Here is an 18,018-nt window from a genome sequence, read left to right as displayed (position 1 = left end):
CAATGTAACATTATTTCAACCAAATTTTGACATTTTATTCTCCAAAAACTTATTTGAAACCTTAAAAGTAGACACTTTACTTATATTTAATGTGCTTTCTATGGACATAAAATCACTTTTGTAAATTTCTTTTGATGCGGACATCTTAACGTCTTTGACCCATATATCAAAGATAAAGTCTTCTGTAAATTGTTTTTATTTGTTGTTTATATATGTTTATTTATATTATTCTCTTTGTTTCTCGCCATGAATATAGCCATGGTAGCTGGCATGATGCTAAATTGTAAACAAACATCTTGTCTTTTGTGTGGCGGCTCAGAAGAGCACGGCCTGGGAAAGCAGCATCATAATTCCTGTCATCTCATCTGGAGCTTTTCTGTGCCATTGTTGACATTTATTTATAATAATCAGCAGCTGTGCCAGATTGAATGCCACTCTGACGTGTGTAAATAGGCTTGTATGAGGGCTTCAAATGAAGAGTGATGCTTTTTATGCTAAAGTCTGTGCATTTGTGATGCTGTATTAAACACACACACACACACACACACACGTTCCTGGCTCTCGTGATTGTCTAACTTGTCGGTTCTGATCTCCCAGCTGGCATTCGCGAAGTCATGTGGCACCACAAACCCTCTGAGTCTGGAGCCGCGGGCCTGTGCTGAACTCGTGGCCCAGTTCTTCCACTCCGGACCGTCACCCCTGAGATACCCGCAGAACCTGCAGGGACAGGACATCACCACTAAGAGGTACGACCTGCGTCAACGCTTCAGATGACCTCCTGTCTCAAAATAGTCCTGCAGGGTTCACACTCATGGAAAACCTGAAATATAAGCGCATTTTAAGCTTGTGACTTCTAGGCTTGGAACGGTCACATAGATTTTATAAATTGTTTTTGTTTTTCCCAAATTTAAAATATTTAAAAATATCTATTTCTATTATTATTATTATTGTTGTCTTTGTTATTAAAATATTTTACTTTATTATTATTATTATTATTACAACATGGGTTGTGAACACCTATTCATGTTAACTTGATAATGAGTGAAATATTTTTATTGTTTACTAAAATTATTTAAAATCATATTTGGTAATTGAAATAAAATAAAAAATATTAATTTGAACTTAGATTATAAAGATTAGAAATGTTTATTAGGCAAAAAACTAAACAAAAACAAAATAAGTTGCTATATTACTAAAACTCAAATTAAAAACAAATTATAGCTACAGTGTATATATATTAGGGATGGAACGATTACCGGTTTCACGATAAATCACGATAAAATGCCCTGACGGTTAGTATTATCGTTTAAAATTTAATTAAAAACTTAAAGCTATATAGAAATATTTCAAAAAGCTAATAAAAAGGGCAAAAACGTGTATAACAAACTTACTAAAACATAACGCTATAGAAATATATTTAAGAACTGCTAAAAGACAGAAGCACATTACAAAAATACTAAAACCTGAAGCTATATAGAAATATGAAAAACAAAACTAATAAAAATGACAATTACATAACAAAATTACTAAAACCTAACTATAAAATTACTAAAATTAAAACTGAAAATGTTAGTTCAAAAAGCTGATTCAAATTTTTGATAAATAATATAATAGTAATTTCCCACCGGTTAATCGACGTGTGACAACACCGATAATACCTGTATCACCGCGGGGGCGGGGGCGTTCCCTGTTTTCCTCGCTTTCTTTCGCTTTTAAGTAGCTTGCAAAAGCGGCTCGCGCATTTTACTTTCACTTTCAAATAGAGTCAATTCGGCGTAAAGCAATTGTTCGTTTTTAGTTTGTTTGAGTTTTCCCTCTTTTCCTCAATTTCCTTAACTTTTAAATAGCTTAAAAGCACCGTGCGCATTTTACTTTCGCTTTTGAACTAGCGGCAATTCGGCGTCAATTGCTTGAATTCAGTTCAAACAACAACAAAATACAACTTCAAACTCAACTTAGCCTATATATAAATCATAGAACTTTTATTAAAAAAACAAATCAAAATACACCATTCTATATGCGATGCCTAATATAAAATAGCCTCACAAATAACTTACACAAAGTTTAAATAGCCCATATCATAAAAATTTTATACTTTTATTAACAAAACGAATAAAAATACACCATGCTATAGGACAGGCTATGACTAATATAAAATAACAAATAACTTTCATAAATGTTTTTAATTGTAGTGTCTGTTCTTTTACTGAACTAAATGATTTTTATTACTATAAAAAAATCTAAACGGCGGTGGGGGTCCGTGGGCAAGTGACGTAAGCGGTGTTGGGGCTTAACAACGGTATCACCGTCAGCACCATCTATCGCGGCAAGCCTACTCTGTTGCCATTTATTGCGGCTGGTCTGTTTCCTCCTCAGTGTTTCCATGGAGGCAGTGATGTACAGTCAGGCGGTCGTTATGTTAATGAGGTGGTAACGAGTTATCTGCGCTTGTCGCGTCTGCACTTTGAGGCGCATAGTCAGCGGCTGCTTTAGCGCTCCTCTGGGTTTGAGAAGTCCAGCTTTTGTTGCACAGCGTCAGTCCCACAGCGTCTCGTCAAGATGCGCACATTGGCTTTTTTCAGCCGTAGTAATCTCTTGCTTTCTATGTAGGCAGCTCCCTTCTAAGGCAGTATCCTCACTGAAGAGGAACCTCGTATGTAGCTGATTTGAAACGCTCTTAGTAGCGTGTGACTGGCTATTATCATTGTTCGTTTCTATATTGTTATAATATTTGTTGTTGTTTTAATTATTATTTTTTTTAGATTAATTAGTTATAATATTTATTATCATTATTAGCATGGTTTTTATCATTAGTTTGAAGAAACACCATCTATGTCTGGATGGTGCAGCTTGGACACATCCTCAGTGATGAACCCTAAATAAATAAATACTAAATAAGCGAATAAAGATGTCGAGCTTAAACTTCAACAAAAATTTAAGTGGAAACAGAAAATGTATTAAAATATAAAAATGAATATGAAATTCAGACCTAAATTAATATCAAATGTAACTAATATAACACGAAAACTTTTGATAAATTAGAACTAATAACACATATTATAACTAATAATGTAAAAACAATTAAATACTATATTAAACAAATAATGATTACAAATATTTAAATATTAACTAATATTATTTGTTTTTATATTATAAAATTTCTAATCATTGTAATTTGTTTAATATAGTGTTTTTTAATCAATTATTAATATTTTTGTTATCATTAGTTATATATATTTTTTGTTATTTTTATTAATGTAGTTTGCATGTATTAACAGAACATACTATATAAAAATAATCTAATTCAAAATATTAAACTATAATGGTATATCAACTATACTAAAACAGCACTGATTACGTTTTAAATATTTATTAATATTATTTGTTTTTGTTGTTTTTATATTAGTTATGTACTTTATGTGTATATAAATACAAACACATGCATGTATATATTTAAGAAAAATATTTAATGTTTATACATTAAATATATTTATATATAATATAAAATATAAGAATATAAATGTATATACATGTAAATATTTTCAAAATATATACTATTTATGTATTTGCATAATAAATATAAACAGTACACATACATATATTATGTAAACAAAACTTTTATTTTGGATGCGATTTAATCGCGATTAATCATTTGACAGCACTAGTTATAATGTTATCATTTTTCATTTGAATTATTTGTAATTATTTTTATATTATAATATTTGTTATCATTACTTGTTTTATTATTTCTGTGTTAATAGTTAGTTGTTTATTATTGTTATTTGTTATGTTATCATTATTAGTTTATTAATTATTGCTGTTGTTTACATTATTAAATGTAAATGTAAAGAAAAACACTGTGAACATGAATATTGGGTGAAATGGTGCATTCTAACAAAACTAAGCTATTTTTATCAGTACTTTTCAGTTCCTAATGAATTTATATATTTTTTGACGTTTCCTATTTTCTTCTGCCGTTTTCAATCAGTGTTTTCATTGAGCTTGTCGCAATGCGTTCTGGGATTGCTTTCTACACTAAGCATACATTCAAGGACAATGGCTTTTGCCAAAACAAGGTGTAATTTTCCTGCCTACAGGTTGGATTGAACTTTGATGCTTTAAAAGGCTGAAAACAGGAAAAAATTGGAACTGAGTTGTAGTCTTTTCTTGTGAGCCTGTTGTGTTTTCTCGGAGTAAACGTCAGCTTTGTTTGAGACTCTCCTCCTGGCCTTAAATTTATTTGTACTTTTTCATAAAAAAAAAAAAAGCTTCCAAGTTGCGTGAAATGCAGGAAACCTCCATAATTTGAAATCTGCGAAACCGTGAATGTGAAAGTAAAAATGTTAATAATAATAATAATAATAATCAAAGAATGGTATTTGTTTTTTTTGTTATTAATATATTACCTTTCAGATCTAAATTAATTACAAATATTACTAATATAACATGAATATTAATAAATATATTATCATTATATATTTAGTGAAGAAGAAGAATGAGGATAAATTGTAACTTATAATAATTACAAATATTCTAATATTAACTATTGTTTTTGTATTATAATTTTTGTAATCTGTATAATTAATTTAATATATGTTTTTATATCAATTAGTTGTAAACTTATATTAGTTATAATATTTATAATTTATTTAATTATTATTATTAGGTTTTTATATTTGTTAATTCTATATATACATTGTTTTAATATTACAATATCAATGATATTTGTAATTAGTTATAATATTAATTGTTTTAATATTAGAATATTAGTTATTTTTTAGTTATAGTATTTTTATTTTTTTTTTAGTTTTAATATTTATTATTTTTATTAATGTTGTTTACATGTATTATTAGTTATCTAATTTATTCTAATTAATTTAGTAATGCAATATAATTTATTATTTGATTGATTTATTTGTTATATTAGGTTGAATATTTTATTTATATATATATACATTTTATTTTAGATTATTTGTAATTTTTATTATTTGTTTTAATATTAGAATATTTGTAATTTTATTATTAGTTCTAATATTTTATATTAATTTTAATGTTATTAGTTGAATATTGTTATTATAAATTGTCGTTTATTACTTTTATCATCATTATTAATTTATCTATGAATTTATTGGTGTTATTTGTTTTTATATTAGTGATATTATAATTATTATTGTTACAATTTTAGTATGTGATTTTATATCTCACAACCTCACATGCAACAGTCGCAAAAATCAAATGCGTTCAATCAAATCATAAGTTTCTCTCCGTTCACAGTTTCGGTCAAGATGTGCCCAAAGACTACAGACACGTGTCTCTGACCGGAGTCAAGCAGAGGTTTGAGGACGACGTATACCAGCAGATTAGCAGAGACGCGGTGAGTGTCGTCGTCTTCTCTCGGAGTCCGCTCTCCGCTGAAGTGTGTGTGATGTGACGTGTGTTTCTGTCTCAGGTCATGGGCTTTAAGGAGCTCTGTCAGGTGCTGGAGGTCCCAGAGGTGGAGCCGCAGGTGGAGGCGCCCAGCGCTAGCAGCCAGCTAGCAGAGATGCACACCTTCCTGTCCTCTCCCGCCAGCAACAGCAAGAGGTGTGAACTCACGTTACGTGCATACGCTTATATCCTGTCTCGAGATGCAGGATAATGTTAGTGTTTGAACCCTGACTTTTTACGTTTGGTGGATATGAAACATTTTTCATGTGTAGCCTGTAATGAGTAACGGCCTTTATCTCGTGAGTGCAATCTTGGAATCACAATATTACTACATGAACGCCAAGACCGTTGGAGGATACGTCAAATATCATTCATTTCAGATTGTAGGGGGCGCTATAATTTAAGAAAATCCTTTAAATTCTGCAACTGTAATAGTTGCAATTTGCCACAATTGTGTACACAATTTATTCTTCTACGTTTTGTATAGAATTTGTCCTTCTTTTTTATGTGCTAGGAGCCTGAAAAATATTAGGAAAAATATTGTATGTCATATATAAACAGACAAACCATGATCATTTAAAAATAAGTGTGTTTGCTAATATATTGTTAGTTAATTGGTTAGTTAATCGTCATTCATTTAGTTTTTTAACATTTTATTATTATTTTTATTCAGTTATAATATATAATAGAATCTTTATTCTGTTACATTTCTTTATTTATTAAATTTTTTGTATTAATTATTAGTTATAATATTTGTTATCATTTTATTACATTTTTTATTATTAAATAATTGTATCAATTGTAAAACATTTTTTTTTAAATTTAAGTTTATATATTTATTTAAAGTAAATTATCAAGGCTCCTGAATATTTTAAATAGTAATAATATTTCACAATATTACTTTTTTTTGATCAAGTAAATGCAACCTTGTATATACAACACACACAGTATGTATATATATATATATATATAGTTGTTGTTGATCAGGAGGCGAGAGGACAGCATGCAGGCGCACCGGGGCAGCTTCCTGGCCACGCCCACAGCCGAGCTGTCCACTCAGGAGGAGATGCTGCTGGGAGACATCCTGGACTGGAGCCTGGACACTTCCTGCTCCGGCTACGAGGGCGACCGGGAGAGTGAGGGCGAGAAGGACAGGGAAAGTGAGTGGGGGGGTGGGTGGTTCATATATCAGCTACATCATATTCTGATTCATCTTACACAAAAACAATAAGGCAAAGTTGTAATTGAAGCATGAGTCACATTAGTGTCACGACATCTTGATTCATCAACTTGAGATTCATGATGCATGGATTCTGAGTAACCACTTCAGTTTTAGTTATTTTTATAGAATAAATATATAGAAAATACATTTATATCAGTTTAATAAAGGACTAGTTAACTTAGGAATTACCCTCTCAAGTCTTTCTAATTCTATATTTCCTTTACTCTGTGAAACACGTTTTCCCCCCACAAAAATAGTGTTGTTACAAATTTCAAATTAACAAAAATAATTTTTAAAATAATTTCATCGTTAGAAATATTAACAATAATTTTAATTATTGAAGTTCTTAAATAATTCATTGTTAACTTAATATTTTTTATTAAAGCAGTTGTATTCATTATAAAAAACATTTTAAATAATATTCATAATTAGTTTCAGTCATTGTTAAATTACAAAACAAATGACTTTTTAATTAAATTAAAATGATGAAATTCATTATTTAATTTAATAGTATCGTTCTTAATATTTCATTGTCAAATATTTTTAAAAATGAAAATGGATTATTTCACAAATTAATTCAAATTAATTCATCAAAATGTAATTATTTCATTAAATTATTTATTAAATTTATTACGAATTAATATTATTATTTGTTAATATGTTGTAATTTTAAAAATATAATTTAAAATTAAATAATTCAAATTGTTACTTTATAAATACGTTTTTTAAAATGCGGCTGAGTATAAAAACTGTAGCACACAGCTTGTATGGGTGACTTTTATGCTGTTTCATAAGTGTCTGGTTGTATTGAAAATAGAAGCTCAGGCTTTCTGCCTAAAATCTCATTTTGTGCATCATGGGCGAAAGAAGTTACTATGATGTGAGCAACATTAAATTATGTATATTTTCATGGCTACTTCTTTCGTGATGTTTGAATTGTCCAAACACCTCTTCAATCCCACTCATTTAAAAGCCGTTTGATGAGTAACCAAATCTCTTTCTGCCTCAGTATCGGCTATGGAGGTGCAGATGGAGCCTGCGGTCGAGTGCGCTGACAGACAGACGCATTGTTGCGCGCTCTCCAGCGATGACGACAGCCTTTGTGAAGAGCACACTGAGGAGGAGGCGACGGGACCCTGGAAACACCACCTATCCTCCTCCTCCTCGAGCACCTTTTGCACAGACCGCCGCAGCTTGGGCTACTCGTCCATCCAAAGCGTTCCCAGTCCGTCTGTCTCTTCCTCTCTGGTCTCTCCCCAAAATCCCGCCGGTTTCCTTCTCCTGCTGCCACCCGCGCAAAGGACTCGCCGACAGGTGAAGAGGAAAAACACGGCGGCGCACAGCGGAGGAGAGGCGGAGCGCGACGAGGACGCTGCCAACGTGGCCTTTCTTAGCCTCTGATTGATGTACAGGAAGCTGTCATCCCTTAACGCATCACTTCCTGGCCGCCCGCCAGGAGCACTTTGGTTCACGGGTGCTAATGGTCTTTATCTCAGAGCAGGGAGAGTGAGATAAAGCGGCTGAAATGTCCATTTCTGAGCTTTAAATGCGATTAGAAGAACAAAGGTCATGTTTTTTCCTCCCATAATGCATTTCACTTCGGCTCCCGATGGCGGGTGCGCCTTCGCCCGACTGTTTCTGTTGACAAGCAATGGGATAATGCCTAAAATGTGTTCAAATCACTGGAACTGTCGCTGTTTTTTAAGTCTTGTGTACGTTGTGTTACGTCTTCGTATTTAAAATTCCGGACTGTTTACAGAAAATGACTTATAGTTTATCAAATATGTTTTTTACGAAGTTACATGCAGCTATGGAGAAAACCCACTCAGTCCATGAAGTTTCATGCTGATAAATGCACTGTCCGAACAAAACAGGTTTGTTTACGCAGATGTTTCTCGTCACGTATTTTGATTATTTATCTGGAACTGGACCGATCGACTCCAGTGTTTTTGTATTTGCGCATTGCTTTGCGTTCGCCACAAATCTTCTGCCAAAGTTCTTGCATTAACAATTTTCTTACTGTTTTTCTGCTTGATACAACTGATGTTTTGACCTGTGAAACCTATGGAAGCTTGTTTCCGACACTGAATTAAAAAACTGCAACGTCGCAATTCTGACTTTTTTTTTTTTTTTTTCAGAATTGCATGATATAAACATTGCGACAAACTCGCAATTGTAAGAAAATGTCAGAATTTTGAGCGAAATTTTTTTTTTTCCCTCTGAATTGTGAGTTTATATTAAGACAGAATTGCGTGATGTAAACTCGCAATTGTGAGGAAAAAAATTCAGAATTGAATTTTTTGATACATTTTGAATTTTTTGAATATAATTCAATATTTTTTGAATTGCTAGATACAGACTTGAAAAAAATGTTTGAATTTTGAGATATAAATTCACATTTGCGAGGAAAAAAAAAAAAGTCATGATTCCGAGTTTTATATCTCGCAATTCTGACTTTGAAACTCGCTATTGCGTATTTACTGTACATCTCACATTTCTGAGAAAAAAGTCAGAATAGTGGGATAAAAAGTTGCAATTGCTTTTTTTTTTTTATCCCGTGGCGGAAATGAATGAGCTTCCGTAGAAACCTAGAAATGTACAGTAAATCTGTATGAATTTTTCACATATTTTTACGACAGATCCAATGCAACAACCGCTGAATGTGATCGTTTGACATGCTTTTTCGTAATGACCTCGAGAGATACCGAGCACTTTTTATGACCCAATGCTGGAAAGCAAAATGATGCTTCTTCTTAACAAGTCTCAATGTTTTATCTTTATACATGCTTGAACAATCAACCATACGCATATATTTGTGAGTGTTCGAACGAGTTCATCTGTTTGAGGTTACGACACTAAAAGCATTAAGTTATTATTTTTGTGCAGGTCTTGTTGGTACTGTATGTCGAACATCACTAAGGATTGCAACTGTAAATAATTAATTCTTGTTTATAAGTGTAAATATATAAATGTATGAAGCTGTGAAAGGCCATGTGAACTTGAAAACAGACGTGTGTTTGTTATATCCTGAAAACCACAATAAAATATTGCAGTAGTTACATTTGCACGTCCGCAGCCTTTCTTTTGCATACAGATGGGAACTTGTGGTTTGCAAGTATTTCATGTCTCTCGCTGCATATTTTACACCTTTTTGATTTACTTTCGTTAAATATCACGCTTTATCGCTGTGGTTTGATGACCTCATGAGCATGTTGCTGGTCAAGCAGTTGTTAAATGGTGGTTTCATTTAAAAGATTAATGGTGTTAGTCAACAATTACTAATTATTATTATTATTATTATTATTTATAGTTGTGGGTCACATTAAGCCAAAAATATAGTTTTATTGTCTATTGCACCTGAATACTTGCATAAATAATGTGATACAAATTTTGCATGGTTAAGAAATGTAAACTAGCAAAGACGTGATTACTTGATTTATGTTTTAAAACAGTAAAAAATACCCTGGCACACATGTTCTGGTCCTGCCCAGGTTTACATGGTTATTAGGTTCAGATATTCAAGACAATATCTCAAATAGTTGGGACAACATTTAAACCTGTAGCGATAACGGCGCTCTTCGGTACACTTCCCTGACCAGTTCATCACTTCAGTTACAAGGCAGACTTTGTGGCCTTTGTTTCCCTCCTGGCTAGACGTTTAATTCTAATGCACTGGGCATCATCTGCGTCACCTACCCACTCAATGTGGATTAAAGAGATTTTTCTCTTTATCAAACTGGAAAAAATTAGACATTCACTGAGGGGATCTTCCAACAACTTCTATAATATTTGGGGTTCTTTTCTTGAGAATATGGACCCCCCCCCCCTCCATTTGCATAATATGCAAATGTGTTATTCAAATCCTTACTGATAAGATGGGTATATTTTTGCATGGTTTTAAAAATTCAACTGGTAAAGTCAGATATATTTATCATTGTTATTATCTGTTACTGTTTGTATATTGTTTTTGAGCATTATTAAACAAATTAATAGAAAAAATACAAACGTTATTTTATATACATATATATCTATATATAATTTATTTTAATACAGTTATTTTCCTTTTTTTTAAAACCTTTGGATGCATTGTTGTAATTTTATGAAGCATTATATATATATATATAATGCTTCACAACATTACAACAATGCAGCCAAACAATATACAGACAGTAACAGATAATAACAATGATAAAAACAATGATAAATACAAAATCGATAAAACCTGGAAATAGTTTTGAGAATTGCAAGTCATTAAAAATACGAAAATAATGTCAAACAGAAATGTTTTTACAGGTTTTTTTTTCTTAGATAATTTAATGTGAGGTGTTTTTCTGTTAAGCGTTACGCGCAGGTGACGCACTGACGTCTGTCACGCCAAACAAACAAACAAACGCGTCGGTCACGTGACCGCAAGCAGCCGCCCAGCTGGAGGAGGTCACGTGACCGCATTTGTTGTGTCCGCACCGCACGGCCGCTGCGCTGCAATGTCATCATCATCATCTTCATCGTTATTATCGCCCTTATGAGTGATATTTCCCGACGGAGCTCGTCCGTGGCGGGATCCGAGCTAATCGCGAGCGTTTATTCAATGCTTTCCGACTGAAAGAGACGCTGTTGGAGCCCAGTTCGGGACAGAAAGACGAGTGAAAGGTGAGCTGTGTGTGAATGCGTGTTCGCGTGCATGCTTTCTATTGTGTTTTGCTATCGGAGTTGGGTTAATAAACAACTTCTTGATGCAGTCACAAGATCATTGTAATGTTCAAGTTAAAGGAAACGGGTCCATAAGACAGAGAGAAAAACAGCGCTTTAAGTTCAAAGAAAGCGAATGCAGACACAAACACGACATAAATAAAAGCAGACAATGCTATAACGGCATGAACTCACGACGCAGACAAACAGACTCCAAAGCTGTGTCACCGATATAATGTCACTGCCACGTCTGAAATATGAACCCTGCGGGATGTTTAATAATGGCATGCATTTATTGACATGTGTTGCAAAGATGACAGGTTGCGAAATAGTCACCTACATGTTAATCACACACCTGCGACGCATTCAAATTCAAAAAGTAGTTTATTTAGGGTCAAAGAAGGTGAACTGGGACACCTAAGATGTGTTATTTTGTGATCATTATACGAGGAAGGCTCATAATTCATAATAATAGCCTATATTAATAGACTACTAATATTTAAATCTGAAGATTGGGATGAGAGATGACTTGTTCACCTTTAATGGTGGTTAAATTGGCCCTTTTGGCATTGTTTAAGTGTTAGAAATGAAATTGTCATCATACTCATTTAGATAACTAGCTTAAAGGGCTTTTTCGGCCAGAAATTTAAATTCTGCCATCATTTACTCGCCCCCTCAAGTTGTTCCAGACCTATATGAGTTTCTTTCTTCTGTTGAACACAAAAGAAGATATTTTGAAGAATGTTGGTAACCCGAAAGTTGACGGTAGCCATTGACTTTCATAGTATTTTTTTCCCTACTATGGGAGGCAATGGCTACCATCAACTGTTTCATTCCCAACCTTCTTCAACATATCTTCTTTTGTGTTCAACGGAAGAAAGAAACTCTTATAGGTCTGGAACAACTTGAGGGTCAGTAAATGATGACAGAATTTTAAATTTTTGGGTGAAAAATCCATTTTCACTAGGTACATTTCAGTAGTCTGATCACATTGGGCAATCACAAGTGAAATAATTGTTTGAACTTCTTGTTTCTTATGGGAAACACGAGTCGTCTCAGGACAGAGTTGCGAAACGCTCTTGTTTATAAACTCAGAATCGATGTGAAATTCCTGGAGTAGCTCTGATAAGTTTGTCTCATATTTCTCTAAAGACTCGTGCCGTGACCTGACATTCACTTTGTTTTCGTCCAGGTTGTGAAGCTCTGTGAATCTGAAAATGGCCGTGTGGCAGCAGTTTGGATTGCTTCTGTGGAAGAACTATATTCAGCAAGTGAGTGTTTGTCTTATAGTTGTAATATTTGTGTGTGTGTGTATAGATATTGGACTTAAGGATTGATGTTTGTTGATGGTATTAAGCTCAATTTTGTCATGATTCTGGTACAAACATCCCAATACAAAGGTTTTAGGGCACTGATAAACACTACTGTTCAACAGTTTGGGGTCAGTAAGATTTTTTTTTAAAGAAAGAAATGATTTAATGCAAGGATGCATTACATTTATAAAAAGTGACATTAAAGGCAAGTTACAAAAGATTTCTATTTCAAATAAATGCTGTTCTTTTGAACTTTTTATTCATCAAAGAATCCTGAACAAATATTTATCACGGTTACTACAAAAATATGAAGCAGCACAACTGTTTTCAACACTGATAATCTGTTGATTTCTTGAACGCAGTGGCCAGTCAGAAACGGTTTAGTTTGTCAGAGTTTTTAAGTGCAGTTCTGCACGCTCCTGAATCATCTCAGAACTAACTAAGTGCAGACGTGAGAGATTCATTGTGCAGTTTAGAGAGCTTCATTGATAATTAAGTAACTTTGTGAGATCGTGATGAACTAAGATGAGTGATTTTAGTGATAATAAAGGGAGCGCGCTTTGCGCACTTTCTAGGCTGTAATCCATTCAGAGTTTGTATGAGACTTTTGTTTTTCGGACACATACACGCTGCAAAGTTTCGGAAATGACATTCGCATATTTATGCTGGATTCACTCTTGAAATAGCAGTGATTGACACAGTGATAACCATAGCAATGGACGGGATAAAAAATACATGTGTGAGCAGCCTCAGTGATTTAATACTGGAACCGGTCCTGGCCAAACCTCCACAGACAGCACGCGTCCCGAGCGAGATCCAGTTCACAGACCAGCAGCGTGTGTAAACTTTATTGAGATCAGGACATATCAACCAGTAATGTCATTTCCAGTAACAGACGGTAGAAAGTTAGGGAATGAATGGTATGCGGTTTATGACAGAATACAGTCCCACACCTGACCGTTTATTTTTTCTTCACGTGTCTCACATTTGGTAAAAAGACCGAAAACTTCAGTGAACAACATCAGAAAAGCAGCGTGCACATTTCTGGTTAAAAATTAAGAACGATTTCTTCGATTTCATAATCGCGCAATAAAATCGTCTGCGATTATTTTGCGTAACTTGTCAGTGAACTACGGCTCTGTGTAGTAAATTCTGCTCCATCTGAAAGCACGTGATGATGATTTCCTGCTGATTACAGAACCGGCTTTTTTAACAAAATGTGCATGACAATCGCATTCGATTAATCGTGCAGCCCTACTGTGTTGTATTGACTGCTTTGATGCGTTTTTCTTGCCCCGCCCTGACTGAAGAGTTAAATGTCGCACATGCTGATAATAATCAGAAATGTTTCTTGAGCAGCAAATCAGCATATTAGAATGATTTCTGAAGGATCATGTGACACTGAAGACTGGAATAATGATGCTGAAAATCCAGCTTTGCATCACAGGAATAAATTACACTTTAAAATACATTCAAATAGAAAACGGTTATTTTAAATTGTAATAATATTTCACAATTTTACTGTTTTTACTGTATTTTTTTTATTACATGAATTCAGCCTTGGTGAGCAGAAGAGACTTCTTTCAGAAACATAAAAAAAATGTTTTTTTACTGTCTTTACACGCTGTAGGTTTCTGTAGGTCTTATAAAGTCTTTATTCGCTCTTCCACAAATTAACGCCCTAAAATCAGAGCAGAAAGTCTTGAATTCATAAAGTCATGGCATTAAATGCTCCTTGCACTGAAAAAAATCAATATCTTCCTCAGTATTTTTGTCTTGTTTTCCAATACAAGTATCTAAACATCCTTAAATCACTTTATTTTGATAAGTTTCTCAGAAAAACAAGACTTCTTATCTCATCTTGTTTTAAGAATCTTGCAGTGGAAAACATTTTTTGACGTATTGTGTTCATATGAACCTATTGTGTTCCCTTGAATCTATTCCTTTAATTTTCTTTACTTGGTCTCAAAAAGGTCTTAAACATGTCCTAAATTTACCTTCATAAAACCTGCAGAAATATTGAGTTATAAAGGCCACAAATTATGCCGCCAAAGGTGTAGTGTGTGAAAAAATGCAGCGCTGAAATGTTAAATGTGTCGTTTAGATTCAGGCAACCACATTATACACTTCCTTCAAACTATAGCCTCATTAAGCATTCATGTTTTGTACTGTCACAAACATCCACACTGTGTTTCAGTATTTTGAGCAGATTTTAGAAGAATTAAAGGGTTAGTTCAGCCAAAAATAAAAATTAGGCTGCGTTTTACTCACCCCTGATGCATCCTAGGTGTATATGACTTCCTTCTTTCAGACGAATCCAGTCGGAGTTATATTAAAAATTGTCTTTGATCTTTCAAGCTCTATCATTGTACTCAGTGGGTGTTATGCGTTTTTGTAAGAAAAATATCCATATTCAAAACGTAATAATCACTTGAATCTAGCTTGCGCCAACAGTTGTAACAGAAGCAGTTCCGGGTGAATGACGTATGAGGTCAGCTTTGCGCATGCTCCCAGTATCTGGTTTGGCTTGAATCATTGGCTGATGTTGTTATCACCTCTCTCCATATGGCCAGTGAAATGATAAAAAAAAACATGACTACATAGAAAACATGGAAATATAAGCTATAAGCATGGAAATAGCTAGTAAGTTTTTTTAGTTTGTTTTATTTTATTCTTTTTGTTGTATTTTATTTTATTTTTTTTATTTTGTTTCATTAATAATGTAAAAAAAATGACAAGAAAAAAATATACAGCAAATATACTGTATGTAATTGGCTACATGAAAATTCTGCTAATAGCAGGTAATTTTATTTAAATTTAACTGTCAAACAATATGAAAAAAATACAGGAAATATATGCAACAAACTGGCTACATGGAAAATCTGCTAATACAGAAATAGAGAATTTTATTTTTTTCTATTTATACTGTCAGCAAATGGCAAAAACCAAAAATGTACATACTAATCGTTATTTTATTTAATGTTATATATTTATTATTATTTTTTATTATTATTGTGTTTTATTTGCACTGTCAAAAAAGACATGCACATATACTGCAAGCTTATGCAGTAAACTGTCTACACCTTCAGGGCTTCCACATTCATGGAAAAAAACATACAATTTTAAATTTGTGGTTTCCAGGCCTGGGCAACTTTTTGTTATGCTCCTTTGTACAATATTTATTTGTATAGATATTGCTTCTTGTGAGTGCAAATGTTATTAACTTCCTTGTCCAGAAATCATGAATGAAAGGAAAACTTTAAACTAAAACTAGGGCTGCACAATTAATCGAATTTCTAATCGTGATTACAATTACGGATGCCACAATTACGTAATCGTTCAAAGCGGCAATTAATCGTTTAAAGTCCACTTATGTTATTCTGCGTGCTTAGGATGTGTTTTTTTCTTTCTACAGGTTATCGTAAGAGTTTTTCCACTGTTTTAATTTTAGTTTTAATATAACATTATAATACCATTCATATTTTTAATTTTTTTTATTATTTCAAGAAGAAACCAAACCAATGTATATTTGACATTTGATGCTTAGTACTATAGAAAAGCAATACAAGTTTTTCAGTTAGAGTGTTTTCAGCTTGTTTAAATTGTGATAATCGTAATTAATAATCGCAATTATAATTTGAAGGGAATAATCGACAATTATGATTTTTGTCATTATCGTGCAGCCCTAACTAAAACTAGTAAAAACTTAGGAAATTCCCATTATGTTGTTACGCTCAACGTCTATAAATTGCACCTCATGAGTCCAATATCTCTAAAACATTTTTATTGACATTGCATGTCTATCAGGAAATCATGCATGCCTAGATAAGTCATTAAAGTTCATTGGTCCAAAAGTGTGTGAAGCCTGGCGTTAGTATAACTGCTCTGCTCTACAATACGTGTGAGTTTGCAGTTGAAATGAAAGCATATATTGAGGTTTTGACGTTAAATAGTATCGTGACCCCACCAAAAACCTCATGGCTGCTCTTCTCGACAGAAATAGCCTCTGTCTGACCCTTGAATTGTCCTGGTGCTTGTGTTTATGAGTTGTCATGAAGGTCTGCAGGGAAATATGCATGTGGTGAGTCACGTAATAAACGATTCTCTGGGCTGTGTCCTGATCATGTGACTCACGCCAGACCCTTTTTGCTTCCTCCTGTTGCTCTGAGCGAGGAGATCCATAATCTGATGCCTCAACTCTGACTGTAAAATGAACCGCTTGATGGTGTTAAAGTGCTGTGTGATATTCGCAAATGACTTGCTGACTGAATGTCCTGCTTTAAAAGAGTCTGCTGCAGCGCTGATGAAATGAAAGTCAGCGAATTAGACACTTTAAGCCCGGACTTGTGGGATAGATGAGACAAACACATCATTTATCTGAAATTACAGAGCTTTAAGTAGCGGTTCATTTCTAGATGGACGTGATGAAAGCAATGGCTTGAGGATAAATTAGTTTATTACATTAGAGGTTCTGATTCAGTGAGTCATTTGACCGAGTCAAACTGATCATTTTGACTGATCTGACTAAGTCTTTTGGACTATTTCATCTAAAATAACCAGTTCATTTGTTCGTGAGCAACATTTGTCACACTGTGTGTTTGTTATTGTGTGGAAACAATCAAAAACAACACAATAGAAAGGCGTTTTGTCTATTTATTGTCTTTATAATATTTTGCAGCTCAGACTGCAAACTAATAAATAGATCAGATATTTCTAGTATTTTAACACCGAAAGAATGCAGAACTTTCATAATCACTAACCAGTGTTATCTTATTATTTTTTTTATATTATTATTGTGTTTATTATTATTTTGAGTTTACTTATTTTTATATTTTATTTGTTACATTTTCATTTTTCTTTTATATTTTCAGTTGTAATTTTAATTTAAGTTTTAGTAATGCTATGGGATTTTTAAATTGGCTTTTAGTTTTATATTTTCAGTTTACATTTTAATTTCAAGTAATTTTGTTTTAGTGATTGTTGTCATTTTTATTAGTTCTTTCATGTTTTTTTATTTAGCTTTAATTTATCTGCATTTTATTTTTAGTGATATTATTCCTTGTTTTTTTATTATTTTCATTATTATATGTTTTTCATCTAATATTTCAATTGTTTTATTTTAGCTTTATAATTAACGGAAATTATTTTAATAGTTTTAGCTTTATCTAAACACTGTCACTAACATGAACAAATTGATATTTTTGGTATTTTGTCGGTAGTTAATAATAACAAACCTGTCACTAACAGAACTGACTGATATTTTTGGTAGTTTTTTTGTAGTTAACAGTAACAATACTATCACCAACAGAACAGATTTATGTTTTTTGGTAGTTAACAATAACAATACTATCACCAACAGAACAGATT

General features: G+C 33.0%; 2 protein-coding genes across 2 annotated transcripts in view; both read left to right on the top strand.

Annotated features, from left to right (window-relative positions):
• Positions 1 to 8,741, top strand: part of LOC107718614 (cyclin-F-like) — a 15,112-nt gene extending 6,371 nt beyond the window's left edge. The window contains exons 9-13 of the mRNA XM_016525783.1: positions 598 to 746; positions 5,275 to 5,374; positions 5,450 to 5,583; positions 6,415 to 6,587; positions 7,659 to 8,741. Of these exons, the coding sequence (XP_016381269.1) occupies positions 598 to 746; positions 5,275 to 5,374; positions 5,450 to 5,583; positions 6,415 to 6,587; positions 7,659 to 8,050 (948 nt within the window). The 3' untranslated portion in view covers positions 8,051 to 8,741. The remainder of the gene's footprint in view (positions 1 to 597; positions 747 to 5,274; positions 5,375 to 5,449; positions 5,584 to 6,414; positions 6,588 to 7,658) is intronic.
• Positions 8,742 to 11,099: 2,358 nt separating this feature from the next.
• LOC107718613 (ATP-binding cassette sub-family A member 3-like) overlaps positions 11,100 to 18,018 on the top strand; it is a 54,971-nt gene continuing 48,052 nt past the window's right edge. The window contains exons 1-3 of the mRNA XM_016525781.1: positions 11,100 to 11,299; positions 12,531 to 12,609; positions 13,014 to 13,029. Coding sequence (XP_016381267.1) covers positions 12,556 to 12,609; positions 13,014 to 13,029 — 70 coding nt within the window. The 5' untranslated portion in view covers positions 11,100 to 11,299; positions 12,531 to 12,555. The remainder of the gene's footprint in view (positions 11,300 to 12,530; positions 12,610 to 13,013; positions 13,030 to 18,018) is intronic.

This window comes from Sinocyclocheilus rhinocerous, unplaced genomic scaffold (assembly GCF_001515625.1).
Source record: "Sinocyclocheilus rhinocerous isolate Xijiao unplaced genomic scaffold, SAMN03320098_v1.1 scaffold182, whole genome shotgun sequence".
Lineage (NCBI taxonomy): Eukaryota > Metazoa > Chordata > Actinopteri > Cypriniformes > Cyprinidae > Sinocyclocheilus > Sinocyclocheilus rhinocerous.
Note: the sequence above shows the minus strand (reverse complement) of the source record. Positions and strands in the feature narration are given on the sequence as shown.